A 15,284-nucleotide genomic window follows, 5' to 3' on the forward strand; every position below is an offset into this window, starting at 1 on the left:
AGGCCTAATCGCCCAACATCAGTGCCCCACCTCACTAATGCTCTTGTGACTGAATGGAAGCAAGTACCTGCAGCAATGTTCCAACATCCAGTGGAATGCCTTCCCAGAAAAGTGGAGCATGGCAGCAGAGGGGGGACAAACTCCATATTAATGCCCGTGATTTTGGAATGAGATGTTAAAAGAGCAGTTAATGTCCACATACTTTTGCTCATGTTCTGTATAAACCTTAACAATTACAATTCGACACAAATGACTAGCTCTGGATTGAAGAGCTGTGAAGAGATCTGGGTGGGTTGCCATGGTTATTTAGCAGCGCTCAAATCCACATCAGGACTCGTCCGCAAGTGTGCATACATCTTAGAGAGAATTGAATGGAGGAGTTGGTTCTGATGTTGAGAAGAGCAGCGTAATAATCGTCCACCTCGTTCCCTGGTAGCACTAACAACGGTGCTATCACCATAACAACGCTGCAAATGGGTAACAACATAACAGCCTGTATCGCTTTGTCTCAGGACAGATGCATGTTATGCTGTTACACAATATAAATGACAACAGCTGAACAATTTAGCATAGATCACAATGTCATAGCAAATCTCATGTCCATGCAGTGTTGCTACATAAATGTTACATCAAGGTTGATATTTGGTTGTGTTAATGCATTTCTCTCTCTGCAGGACGGTTCGTTGCTTCAGTAGCACATGATCGTGCCCGCCTCTCTTCATATTACTGGACTGCTTCATAGCTTTGCTAGCACAGTAACACATGGAACATGGTTACAGTGGTACCAGTAGAGCACTGAGACACATTCAGAGAAGCATACGCCTCCGCTGTGTTTCCTGTGTTGTAGTGTCTGTTCTCTGTTGGTGATGAGTCATCAGTCTTCTCTCAGTAGGAATGGGTGACATCTCATCCCTCCTTCCTCCAGAACTGGGTCAGAACACCTCTTCGCCTCATCTGTTCTCCCTTGTTTGTCTGTCTGCATCTCTTCTGCCAAGATTCTCGCTCTCTTCCCTTCTCTCCTTCCTTTCCTATTCACGTTGCTGCTCCTTTTCAGGAATACTCTATCTATCTTTCTCTACTGTTTGCCATGTTGCCTTGGCATCAGAGGTCCCTTCACAGCATTTTCTCTTGTCAGAGTTTTAGGTAGCCTACAGGGCAGCAATATGGAGATAAATACTAAGGATACTTGTTCTAGATAAAAGAGGATGGTTAGAATTTAAAGAGAGAGTTGTGTCCGTGAGATGGCGATACCAGTCCACCTGTCATTGAACCTTGACGGCTCAGTCAGTGCTGTTTTTATTACCGGGGCCGGTTGTTTACTGTTCCCATTCTCCCTCTGTGCCCCGTGCTACCTCCCTCGACCTGGTTACAATCACAACATGACATAACCACTTAGTTGCACAGAGTTGCTTATAAAATGCAGTGCTGTCTTTATTTTTTATGGCATCTGTGGAACAGGATATTTGAGCCCATGTGTGGGAGGACTCATTTCAGATGTCTGAGGCAAGAGGGAGGTAGAGAAAAGATACAGACTGAAAGAGGGCGGGATGGGCTGAGGGGGAGAGAGGGATAAAGAGGAAGTGGCCTCTTCTTCACAGCCACAAGACCCACCTCCGGTTTCCTCTTCTTTCAAAACAAGCTGAAACACCGACACAATATCAAGTTAGATCACATCTGCTGGAGATGTTTGTGAGGGAGATTGAGATAAGGGAGATTTAAATGTATACAATTTGTCTGTGTACATGCTCACGGTTATATTTGTGCGCTTTTGTTTGCATGAAAGAGGATGAGGGCAATGGGTAGCCTAGCTGTACTGTAAAAGGATCCCTCCATCCGCTCTGCTGCCCAGACTGTTAATATGTAGAGCCCAACAGGAAATAGAGCTTTAGAGCCCTCTGAGCCTCACCTGACTAGGTGACGGGACAGCTGTGGCTTGTCCCAACACAGGAAATGGCCTACTTTAACAGGACACCATATTTTGATATCACCCCAGCAGCCAGCCAGCCAGAGCTATGACTGTATCCCAAAATGGCACCTTATTCCCTACATAGTGAACTACTTTTGACCAAAGCCCTATGGGTTCTGGTCAAAAGTAGTACACTAAATAGGGAATATGGTACCATTTGGGAACGCAGACCATAAGGCTATTCATTCACCCTGGGGTGACCACGTACTTGTTATGCAGTCTAAATAACAATCCACTAACTGCAGGACAAGAGAAACTTAGGGTGTTGTTGTTGTGTTAGCTAAAGTTAGATATAGATTTTGTACTGTATTACAGATATTATATAGCAAGGTTAGTTAATGAAGGATATGTTGGGCACTAATATGAACAAAGCAAGCTAAGCAGCCTAGCTGTACTTGGTTCTATTCCCCTGGCCATCTTATCCTGATGGTAGCTGAAAACATGGTAAAGTTGGTGTGTATCCTGATGGTAGCTGAAAACATGGTCAAGTTAGTGTGTATCCTGATGGTAGCTGAAAACATGGTCAAGTTAGTGTGTATGCGTGAGAAGAAGAGGGATCGGTCTCTGAATGGCCATTGGTTGGTGGTGGGTTAAATAAAGAAACAACTATGCATTACAAATCCATGAATGTAGAATTATTGTGCAACTTGTATACTGCTACATTGAGGTTTTGTCTTTCATTATCTTTTATCTGCCGTTAGTACGTAGCCGAAGCTTTAGGGCCTAACTGTAGCATGTCAAATACACAACAATTGACAAATGCTTTTGGGAACTTTACGTCGATCCACTGAGGCAGAAAGGAAAATGTAGGAGTTTAATTCAATAAGAGAAAAGCTGTGAAATAGTGTTCAAAATGAATAGAAGGGCCAGAACATTAGTCTAATGTTTGGTGAAGTGGTAAAAGATGATGATAGCAGTGTTATGTGTGATGATTTGTGAGGCGCTATACAAATTCTACAGTCACAAGATGGAGACTTCAAAATGACACATAAAGTGAACTGTACTGTTCAGATAGGCTACTATTCCACTTAACCCATCTGAAATCTGGACACCGACTGTAGGTCTATAGCCTCTCACATTATAATAACTCCTGAAGAATTAAGCATTTCTTGCAGTAAAAATATAAACCTAATGTAAATTTTGACTCCGGAACAGGAGTGGAAAAATATGATTTATTTCTTTAATCTGAGTGTGCGTTTAGGGACCTTCTGTAAAGGTGGTATCTTTATCAGCATCATACACGCTGATAGTATTTCAACCACACAAAATATGCATCTAAGCCGAAGAAATCACGTTGGGTCGTTTCAATAGCTTTTAATTTCCTTTAAAACCGGTCAAACTGATGTCACTTGGACATTTTACATGGACATTTTTTCCAATTTTATTAGTTTTTTTTAGCATTTTCTCCCCGGTCCCTAAACGTCTTTGTTGGGCAAGAGAAGCAGAGATAAAAGAGAAAACAAACTTACTGATAATTCTGTCGATTTTATTACATTATTCTAATGTGTAAATGTTTACTTGGTCTTCTAGAGCAACAAGCACTGACCGAAGAGAAGCTGCATGTATCTAATTATAGACAAGATTACATTATAAGCAGAAACAGGCTTACCTAAAAAAGGCCTGTCAAAATTGTTCTGCCATCCGTATTTTCTATGTTCGCAGGTTAGGGTCGGGTGCTGACCTCCAGATTTTCACTTTATCACAGAGTCGGGCTGTAGCAACTGCGGGTGAACAAACCGCTGACCCGCGTATCTCACACACACACAGACTGACTGAGGCCAGAGAGTAGACACTTTTAACCTGGCCAGCCAGCTCCCCTCCAGCAGACCTTGGTTCAATAGTTATTTGAAATACTTTAGCTGGAGTTGATTGAGCTTGCCTGTTGCATTGCAACCAATAGAGAAATCCTGAAAGTGCTAACCCTGCCCACCTATCACTACAGGTGAGCTAAAACAGTGGTTTTGAAACATATTATTTTTTACACGTGGCCCCCTTTCCAGCATTGGGGAACATCCCGCGTGCCACGTCGATTTCGATGGGCACAAGCACTGTTCATGACACACTGTTTACACCCCTCTTGTTGGTGGAGAGAATTTTGCAGGTTTAAACTTATTTCCAGCAGTTCTACATATTTCGTCATGGGGTGCAAAGAAAATGTTGCAGTTTTAAAGCACATTTCTTGGAAGTCTATACATTTTGCCCTGTCTAATGTGTTTTCATGTGATATTTGAGTGACAAAAAAAAGTTTAAAAGTTAGCTGACATGGGCTAGTTGATTTAGACATTTCTGACACGTTATAAATATAAATTACTAACATGACAAGAGGAACTAATGATGCACTACCCGGTTTTGAAATTACACCCTGTTATAGCTGGACTTGGCACCGTCCTCTGCCCCCCCCCCCCCCCCAAAGTTTGAGAACTACTAGGCTAAAACAAACGCTCAAGTATTTGAAAGACCCAAAATAGTATTTGAACCCAGGTACTCATTGCTACGAACGCCCACAAACGCTTCGATCTCCAAGACTCATAAAGGAAGATGGTCAAAATGACTGCAGTGTGTGAGACAGAACCTGGGCGGGGTCAAGGGAGATAATGCCTCCTTTGATTTCCATAAGGATTTAAAATCCAAATAAGTGTGGTGTTCGCGTACACAGTTTAGGAGATGTTATAGTGGGTTCATTGAAATGCTTTTTACTAGCTCTTAACAGTGCAGTAAATTGTCAAACAAATGCACAAATAATAAATCATCAAAAACTAGAAACAAGAAATCAAGAATGTCAGAACGAATCCAATTAACAACCCATTTCCTTGTTCTCTGAGGCTGACTAATGGTGTTACCATGGCATCCTGTGACGAGGAAATGTTCCCTTCCCCATCAGCAGGCGGACAGAGCGTAGCGGCCCTCTGCTCTACTTGCCTATGTGTTTATTCATTCAAGTTCTTTATTTTTACTATTTTCTACCTTGTACCGTAATAGTGAAGACATCAACTATGAAATAATACATGGAGTCATGTAGTAACCAAAAAAGTGTTAAACAAATCTAAATATATTTGAGATTCTTAAAAGAAGCCACCCTTTGCCTTGACAGCTTTGCACACTCTTGGCATTCTCTCAACCAGCTTCATGATGTAGTCACCTGGAATGCATTTCAATTAACAGGTGTTCCTTGTTAAAAGTTAATTTGTGGAATTTCTTTCCTCGATGCGTTTGAACCAATCAGTTGTGTTGTGACAAGGTAGGGGTGGTATACAGAAGATAGCCCTGTTTGGTAAAAGACCAAGTCCATATTATGGAAAAAACAGCTTAAGTAAGCAAGGAGAAATGACAGTCCGTTTACTTTAAGACATGAAGGTCAGTCAATCCAGAAAAAGTTGAACTTTTGAAAGTTTCTTCTAGTGCAGTCGCGAAAACCATCACGCGCTTTGATTAAACTAGCTCGCATGAGGACTGCCACAGGAAAGGAAGACTGCTGCAGAGGATAAGTTCATTAGAGTTACCAGCCTCATAAATGTCAGCCCAAATAAATGCTTCAGAGTTCAAGTAACGGACACATCTCAACATCAACTGTTCAGAGGATACTGTGTGAATCAGGCCTTCATGGTCAAATTTTTGCAAAGAAACCACTACTAAAGGACACCAATAAGAAGAGACTTACTTGGCCCAAGAAACACGAGCAATGGACATTAGACCAGTGGAAATCTGTCCTTTGGTCTGAGTCCAAATTTGAGATTTTTGTTTCCGACCTCCGTATCTTTGTGAGACGCAGAGTAGGTGAACAGATGATCTCCGCATATGTGGTTCCCACTGTGACGCATGCAGGAGGTGTGGTTGTGCCTTGCTGGAGACACTGTCTGTGATTTAGAGTTCAAGGCACACTTAACCAGCATGGCTACTACAGCATTCTGCAGCAATACGCCATCCCATCTGGTTTGCGCTTAGTCCCACTATCATTTGTTTTTCAACAGGACAACAACCCAACTGACCTCCAGGCTGTGTAGGGCTATTTGACCAAGAAGGAGAGGGATGGAGTGCTGCATCAGATGACCTGGCCTTCACAATCACCCGACCTCAACCCAATTTAGGTGGTTTGGGATGAGTTGGACCACAGAGTGAAGGAAAAACAGCCAACAAGTGCTCAGCATATGTGGAAACATAATCAAGACTGTTGGGAAAGCATTCCAGGTGAAGCTGGTTGAGAGAATGCTAAGAGTGTGCAAAACTGTCAACGGGTGGCTACTTTGAATAATCTCACATTTAAATATATTTTGACATTAACACTTTTTGATTACTACTTGATTCCATATGTTATTTCATAGTTTTGATGTCTTCAATATTATTTTACAATGTAGAAAATAGTAAAAATTAGGAAAACCCTGGAATGAGTAGGTGTGTCCAAACTTTTGACCAGTTGTGTATGTGTGTTTATCTATTTTCCTTTAATCTATCTAACACTTTAGTCAACAACTCAATCAAACTAGTTTGGTAACATGGCATGTTAGCTGTCTAAATCCACAAGAGAAAGTAAGAAATCAACTTACCCCCCCTAACAACAACACTATAATTATATATTTGCTGTGCTATATATCCCACAGCAACAACAGACACAGCCTATAACAATTATTCTGATTGTTTCTTCTCTCTCAGACCACTCTGCTGGAGTAGCTCATAAATATAGAATGAGTACCAAATGGCACCCTATTCCCTTTATAGTGCATTTCTTTAGACCAGGGCCCATAGGGTATTCATCAACAGTAGTGCAGTGCATAGGGAATAGTCTGTCATTTTAGACGTACTCATTTCTAATCGTCTGGGTGAGATGGAGAGGCTGGCTAGTGGCTGGCGAGGACAGGGAGCTAAATGAATTGGTCATTGGCATTAATTGGGTACACTGCTGGCGCTGGCTGTCCACCTGAGTCCACTTCAAAATCAGGGACAGAGTGTTCACTGTAGACAGAGTGGCATGACCTTATATGGGCTGAAGATGCTGCTAATGGAAACATCACAAGCGTTTAAAAAAATTGTTGTAAACAATTATCATATGTATCTAATATTGCTATACGTTATCCATTTCTGAGAATAGACTCTGTCAACGACACTTGCTTAGGGAGCTGATATTAAAACAGTACTCTTACCCTTTACCCGCGGGTATGTTACAGAATATTATGCCAGCCCTTCTGTAATAGTAACAGATAACGGCCTTCAGTTGCCAACCTCAGGATTTAAGTTTTCATAATATTACATACTAACACTATGGTATCAGACCAAGTGTTACAATGGTATCAGACAGACTGTGCTCCAGCTCTGTTATCAATCTGGGAATGGTTCTGTAGTTTGATTAATGTTTCTGTTCGCCCACTCTTCTCCCACCGACCAACCGAACAGACAGCCGAGCTGGCAGAATGCCACCGATGGCCTTGCTTGCTGTGGCAATGAGCCGTGTCTCGCCATTCCACATGACATGGCAAACGAGCACAGTGTGTGTGTTTAGTGATTGACACATGGTATGCTGACTCTTAATGTCTGATTGCTCTCCAACTTCCTGCAAGAGAAGGGAAAGACGCAAGAGGAAGCGAAAAGAGAGATGGATGGAGTCAGGTCTGGGTCTGCTGAGCATTAATGAACACAACAGATGTTTCCCAGATGCGGCCCAGGGGGGGTCAGAGAGAGAGAAACCGAGAGAGGGGGAAAAGGGAGGGAAAAGCGAGATGGAAAGGAGTCCAGTTGGAGTCCCTCTTCACACACTGACAGCTTTGTTCACCTCCAGTCAGGACCAAGCCCTTCTTCCTCTCCCTTCCACCCTCTTCTCCCCCCCAAGACTCTTTGATGTAAGTGCACAGGAAACAAGGCAGGAATCGATTCCTCCATGCATTAAGCCCCCACTCACCACCTCCTTCCTCTCCTCTTGTCTCATTCCTTCTCTTTATCTCTATCTCCTCGCCCCTGTACCTCCCTTACCCTGCCCAGGAAGCTCGCTAGCACGTTGTTTTTGTCTGTGTCCATGTGTATGTGTATTGTATGGGGCCGTTGGAGCACAGGGACACATCTTGTCTGTATCTTTGTCTGTGTGCTAGCAGTGATCTGAAGTCTGTGTGTTGGAGCAACATTGTAGATCGTGTTGATCCTTGTCTGTCTGCGTGGTCTTGGGTTGTGTTTCCAAAGCAGGAACACGTGAGCCTGCTTTGAATAATGAAATTCCTTTTGAATAAAATGTATAAAATTCAATGATTTACTGTCTCTAAGGACGGGCTGCAGCTAGTTTCTATTGTTCATCTTGCTTCAGGAGGTATGGATTTGGTCTCAGAATATGTAGGAAAGTTCTCCAACTCGTTGACCCTGTTTTTTAACTGTGTGCCTGTTTTATTAGGAGCAAGCCAATACAATGAGTCCTACTCCCCAAGTCTCTCGGGTCATAACCGCTCAAGTTAACAAGTAAAATGTCATTTGTCACATGCTGTAGACTAACAACAAAATGCTTAATAACAGGCCCTTACCTACAATGCAGATAAAATTATAGAAAAATAATAACACAAGGAATACATACTCAATGAGTATCTATATACACAGGTACCAGTACTGAGTTGATGTGTAGGAGATAATTGAGGGTGTGCTCAGCCCTCCCTTTCCTGTAGTCCACAATCAACTCTGTCGTCTTGTTGAGGGAGAGGTTATTGTCCTGGCACCACACTGCCAGGTCACTGACCTCTAACCCTATAGGCTGTCTCATCGTCGTCGGTGATCAGGCCTACCACCGTCGTGTCGTCATCAACCTTAATAATGGTGTTGGAGTCGTGCGTAGCCACGCAGTCGTGGGTGAACAGGGAGTACTGGAGGGGACTAAGCACGCACCCCCGAGAGGCCCCTGTGTTGAAGGTCAGCGTGGCGGATATGTTGTTGCTAACCTTTACCACCTGAGGGCGGCCCATTAGGAAGTCCAGGATCCAGTTGCAGAGGGAGGTGTTCAGTCTCAGGGTCCTTAGCTTAGTGATGAGCTTGGAGGACACTATTGTATTGAACGCTGAGCTGTAGTCAATGAACAGCATTCTCACGTAGGTGTTCCTCTTGTCCAGGTGGGAGAGAGCAGTGTGGAGTGTGTCTGTGGATCTGTTGCGGTGATTTGGAGTGAGTCCAGGTTTCTGAGATGATGGTGTTATGTGAGCCATGACCAGCCTTTTAAAGCATTTCATGGCTACGGACGTGAGTGCTACGTGAGGGGGATTGTCTTTTAGAGATGTTACCTTGGCCTTCTTGAGCAGAGTCTCTCTCTTCTCATAGTCTCCGTTCCTCTACTGTAAAAACATTATTGGCCAGAGGGAGGGATGTAGAGTGGGAGGGGAGAGTGAGGGGGAGAGACTGGCTAGGCTTTACAGCTTATAGGATTCATGAACTAACACATTTGCCATGTTTTGTCATTAGCATTACAGTTGTAACCACTTCCTCTATGTCAGGGCTTCCCAACTGGCAACAGTCAGGGCTTCCCAACTGGCAGCAGTCAGGGCTTCCCAACTGGCAGCAGTCAGGGCTTCCCAACTGACAGCAGTCAGGGCTTCCCATCCGGCAGCGGTCGGGGCTTCCCAACTGGCAGCGGTCGTGGCTTCCCAACTGGCAGCGGTCGGTGCTTCCCAACTGACAGCGGTCGGGGCTTCCCAACTGGCAGCAGTCGGGGCTTCCCATCCGGCAGCGGTCGGGGCTTCCCATCCGGCAGCGGTCGGGGCTTCCCATCCGGCAGCGGTCGGGGCTTCCCATCCGGCAGCGGTCGGGGCTTCCCATCCGGCAGTGGTCGGGGCTTCCCATCCGGCAGCGGTCGGGGCTTCTCATCCGGCAGCGGTCGGGGCTTCCCAACTGGCAGCCCATGGGGGATTTTATTTGGCCCCCCAAGTTTTCTGAGCAAAAGGTTACATTGTAATTGTTTATTGTTTTATTGTTGGATATAAGACTGTAAAAACACCAGAAAATCAGTTATTTTTATTTTGGAAATCTGTTCCAATGTATACCCCCGCATAATAGAGAGAGAGACCCTGAGTCTACAAAATATTAGGAACATGTTCCTAATATTGACTTGTACCTGTGCTTCCCACAGTTTTGTCAAGTTGGCTGGATGTCCTTTGGGTGGTGGACCCTTCTTGATACACACAGGAAACTGTTGAGTGTGAAAAACCCAGCAGTGTGGCACTTCTTGACAGACTCAAACTGGGCGCCCGGCACCTACAACCATACCCGATTCAAATGCACTTCAATATTTTGTATTGCTCATTCACCCCTTTCATCTACACTGATTGAAGTGGATTTAACAAGTGACCTTTTAATAAGGGATCATAGCTTTCTGTCATGTAAAGAGCAGGTGTTCCTAATGTTTTGTACAGTCAAGGTAAATGATCGTATACAAATGTAAACAAGGTTTGAAATGGTTCTATTTTATTCAAATATTATGTCTGTTTGGGCTTCTTGCATTAGATTTGCTGTCTACAAATGATTAGTAATTATGGTGCGGCAGGGTAGCCTAGTGGTTAGAGCGTTGGACTAGTAACCGAAAGGTTGCAAGTTCAAACTCCCGAGCTGACAAGGTACAAATCTGTCGTTTTGCCCCTGAACAGGCAGTTAACCCACTGTTCCTAGGCTGTCATTGAAAATAAGAATTTGTTCTTAACTGACTTGCCTAGTTAAATAAAGGTTAAAAAAAAACATTTAAAAAAAATGTTCTGGCCCCCTGACCCTCCGCTCATGAAAAAATCTACTTGCGGCCGAATCTAGTTGATGATCTCTGGTCTACGTATTGTCAATGGGTTGTTGATGAAGCCGGCTAGATTAAGTTGTCTCATAAAACCAGTCTCTACCTGGTTAATAGCCCTCTCACATGACGTCTACGGAACCACAGATCTGTTGTGAGGTCCTGTTCAGGTCAGAAGTCCCCGCACCAAGAAAACCATTGCGTCATAAATTGCAATGCTTTCCCTCAAATTCAGTTGTGAGGTCCTTAAAGTTAATGTTAACTTCAAAATCAATCAAGCCTGGTCAGCTGTTGCATTCACCCTCCCCTCTTTCTTTCAAGGCTATCAACGGCCATGCAAACAATTTGCCAGCACGACGGATTGCCAGTACCAGCCTCAACCCCAATGAAGACTGCCACAGTAGTGGACAGGGTTCGATATCTGGGTCCCAGTCCGGGCAGATGGGAGGCAGGAGGGAGGAGGAACAGGGGATGAGGTACCCTCTGGAGATGCGCTCAGACCTCCCCATGAACTTCAGCAGCACCCTGGAACGCATCGTCCAGCAGCTTGACGTCCTCACTCAGGTCAGTCCCTTAACTCTTAATCCAAATCTGGCAGCCCTGGCTAAACCACTTCATTTCAACCCAATCTGGCAACCGTAAAATACTTCCCCTTCCAGCCCAATCTGGCAACTCAATTGTAATGTTTATGAAAGAACAGCAGATGATACAGAGTTAGATGTTGAAATGAGTGATGTGTTGACATAGTCGTGAAAGACTTTTAGTTTAAAACTGGTGTGTGATCCTCTCCTACCCCATAGACTGTCTCTGTGTTGGAAGAACGTCTCACCCTGACGGAGGACAAACTGAAGGAGTGTTTATTCAACCAGAGTCAGATCCTGCTGCAGGTGCGAGGGGAGGAGATGGACCGAAGGAGAGAGAGGGTGGAGGAAGAGAGGGAAGGTGAGAGCGGATCCCCTGTCGCCTCAGCCTAAGGTCACCCACCTCCCTCTCCACAGACACACACTCCTCCCTATGACTTGGTCCTGTGTGTGTTTGGTGTGTGTGTGTGTGTTCGGGGAGGGACAGGGAATGTGGGGATCCTTAACCTCCACCTTGGTGGTCTTTCTCAGGGGTCATCGTCTTAATCAAATCCTCCCTCTATCTCGCCACTCTTTTAAAGATTATTCAATCCTACAGCACAGTGTGTCTGGGACACTTAAACCAAAGCTTTTTGGCTAGGGACTGGGGTGAGTTTTTGTACGTATACCAGTGTGTACATATGTTCATCGGTGTGTGCGCGTGAGTTTGGAAGATCTTTGTGAGGCCCCTCCGTAATGAAAGGTTGATGAAGGGGAGCGGAGGACAAGACAGCACAGCTGCAGCTATGAAAACAGCCGGTCTGTCTGTCTGTGGACAGTGAAGGGAGCAGAGCGTGCTGGGCCAGGCAGGGGCTCCCTTCACTGTCCAATTCCTCTGGTCTCCTTCTCCTGGACAGGCCACCATAAACATGCATTCCTTACACCTCTCTCCCTCTCGTGTGTGTGTGTGTGTGTGTGTGTGTGTGTGTGTGTGTGTGTGTGTGTGTGTGTGTGTGTGTGTGTGTGTGTGTGTGTGGCTATGGGTTCTTGTACTAGCATTTATTAGTAGAATCTATGCATTATGTCATGTGCTGATGAAGCGCCTGTGTGTGTGTGTATGACCATATACCCCCACTGTTGTATAGTGTACGGCATATTTTCTCATGCGTTCCCTTTCATACTATGAACTAAATAAATTGAACATATTGCACAGGCATGTCTCCATGTGTCATTTTTACATCAGCAGTTGCTCTATAAAAGCCCACAAGTATCCAAAACTCACTCTGTTTCATGGTCCATCGACCCAGATCATGGGCTTTTCCACACAAAGTGCTTTACAGTAACCTTGCCTAGACCTCAAATGGCAAGCAGTAGCAGCAGAATCTACAAGTATACAGTCCGTGTCAGTTCCTCTGTGAAGCCAGTGGTCTTGTTAACTTTTCCAGCGACAGTCAAAGATGTGGATAGCACTGGAGTGGCCCCTCTTTATAAATACATATACAATAAATGTGTGTTCATCTCCATATCTATCTACAGTGCATTCGGAAAGTATTCAGACCCCTTCACTTTTTCCACATTTTGTTACATTACAGACATATTTTAAAACTGATTGTTTTTTTCACTCATTAATTTACACACACTACCTCATAATGACAAAGCAAAAACAGGTTTAGACATTTTTGCAAATGTATTAAAAATTAAAACTGAAATAACATTTACATAAGCATTCAGACTGTTTACTCAGTACTTTGTTGAAGCACCTTTGGCTGCGATTACAGCCTCGAGTCTTCTTGAGTATGATGCTTCAAGATTGGCACGCCTGTATTTGGGGAGTTTCTCCAATTCTTCTCTGCAGAGCTCTCAAGCTCTATCAGGTTGGATTGGGAGCGTCGCTGCACAGCTATTTTCAGGTGTCTCCAGAGATGTTGTATTGGGTTCAAGTCTGAGCTTTGGCTGGGCCACTCAAGGACATTCAGAGACTAGTCCCAAATGCATCTGCATTATCTTGGCTGTGTGCTTAGGGTCATTGTCCTGTTAGAAGGTGAATCTTCGCCCAAGTCTGTGGTCCCGAGCGCTCTGGAGCAGGTTTTCATCAAGGATCTCTCTGTACTTTGCTCTGTTCATCTTTCCCTCGATCCTGACTAGTCTCCCAGTCCCTGCCGCTGAAAAACATTATGCTGTCACCACCATGCTTCACGGTAGGGATAGTATTGGCCAGGTGATGGGCGGTGCTTTTTCCTCCAGACATGACGCTTGGCATTCAGGCAAAAGAGTTCAATCTTGGTTTCATCAGACCAGAAAATCTTGTTTCTCATGGTCTGAGAGTCCTTCAAGTGCCTTTTGGTAAACTCCAAGCTGGCAGTCATGCCTTTTTACTGAGGCGTGGCTTTCATCTGGCCTCTCTACCATAAAGGCCTGATTGGTAGAGTGCTGCACAGATTATTGTTCTTCTGGAAGGTTCTCCCATCTCCACAAGGAACTAGAGCTCTGTCAGAGTGACCATCGGATTCTTGGTCACCTCCCTGACCAATGCCCTTCTCCCCCGATTTCTCAGTTTTGCCGGGCAGCCAGCTCTAGGAAGAGTCTTGGTAGTTCCAAATTTCTTCCATTTAAGAATGATGTCTCGGGGCCTTCGATGCTGCAGATCATTTTTTTTGGTACCCTTCCCCAGATCTGTGCCTCGACGCAATCCTGTCTCGGAGCTCTACGGACAATTCCTTCGACCTCATGGCTTGGTTTTTGCTCTGACATGCACTGTCAACTGTGGGACCTTATATAGACAGGTGTGTGCCTTTCCAAATCATGTCCAATCAATTGAATTTACCACATGTGGACTCCAACTTGTAGAAACATCTCAAGGATGATCAATGGAAACAGGATGCACCTGAGCTCAATTTCGATTCTCATAGCAAAGGGTCTTTCAGATATTTCTGTGTGTGTGTGTGTGTATGTATGTATATATATGTATGTATGTATATATGTATATATATATATTATACTGCTCAAAAAATAAAGGGAACACAAACAACACAATGTAATTCCAAGTCAATCACACTTCTGTGAAATCAAACTGTCCACTTAGGAAGCAACACTGATTGACAATAAATTTCACATGCTGTTGTGTAAATGGAGTAGACAACAGGTGGAAATTTTAGGCAATTAGCAAGACACCCCCAATAAAGAAGTGGTTCTGCAGGTGGGGACCACAGACCACTTCTCAGTTCCTATGGTTCCTGGCTGATGTTTTGGTCACTTTTGAATGCTGGCGGTGCTTTCACTCTAGCATGAGACGGAGTCTACAACCCACACAAGTGGCTCAGGTAGTGCAGCTCATCCAGGATGGAACATCAATGCAAGCTTTGGCAAGAAGGTTTGCTGTGTCTGTCATCGTAGTGTCCTTAGCATGGAGGCGCTACCAGGAGACAGGCCAGTACATGAGGAGACGTGGAGGAGGCCGTAGGAGGGCAACAACCCAGCAGCAGGACCACTAACTCCGCCTTTGTGCAAGGAGGAGCAGGAGGAGCACTGCCAGCAAAATGACCTCCAGCAGGCCACAAATGTGCATGTGTCTGCTCAAACGGTCAGAAACAGACTCCATGACGGTGGTATGAGGGCCTGACGTCCACAGGTAGGGGTTGTGCTTACGGCCCAACACCGTGCAGGACGTTTGGCATTTGCCAGAGAACACCAAGATTGGCAAATTCGCCACTGGCGCCCTGTGCTCTTCACAGATTAAAGCAGGTTCACACTGAGCACGTGACAGAGTCTGGAGACGCCGTGGAGAACATTCTGCTGCCTGTAACATCCTCCAGCATGACCGGTTTGGCTGTGAGTCAGTCATGGTGTGGGGTGGCATTTCTTTGGGGGGGGCGCACAGCCCTCCATGTGCTCGCCAGAGGTAGCCTGACTGCCATTAGGTACCGAGATGAGATCCTCAGACCCCTTGTAAGACCATATGCTGGTGCGGTTGGCCCTGGGTTCCTCCTAATGCAAGACAATGCTAGACCTCATGTGGCTGGAGTGTGTCAGC

The 15,284-nt window shown here is 44.9% G+C and overlaps 1 protein-coding gene across 1 annotated transcript in view; it reads left to right on the forward strand.

Annotated features, from left to right (window-relative positions):
• Positions 1-12,247, forward strand: part of poc1b (POC1 centriolar protein B) — a 60,323-nt gene extending 48,076 nt beyond the window's left edge. Inside the window, exons 11-12 of the mRNA XM_021576649.2 lie at positions 11,016-11,258; positions 11,495-12,247. Of these exons, the coding sequence (XP_021432324.1) occupies positions 11,016-11,258; positions 11,495-11,668 (417 nt within the window). The 3' untranslated portion in view covers positions 11,669-12,247. The remainder of the gene's footprint in view (positions 1-11,015; positions 11,259-11,494) is intronic.
• The last annotated feature ends 3,037 nt before the right edge of the window (positions 12,248-15,284 follow it).

Source organism: Oncorhynchus mykiss, chromosome 2 (assembly GCF_013265735.2).
Source record: "Oncorhynchus mykiss isolate Arlee chromosome 2, USDA_OmykA_1.1, whole genome shotgun sequence".
Classification (NCBI taxonomy): Eukaryota; Metazoa; Chordata; class Actinopteri; order Salmoniformes; family Salmonidae; genus Oncorhynchus; species Oncorhynchus mykiss.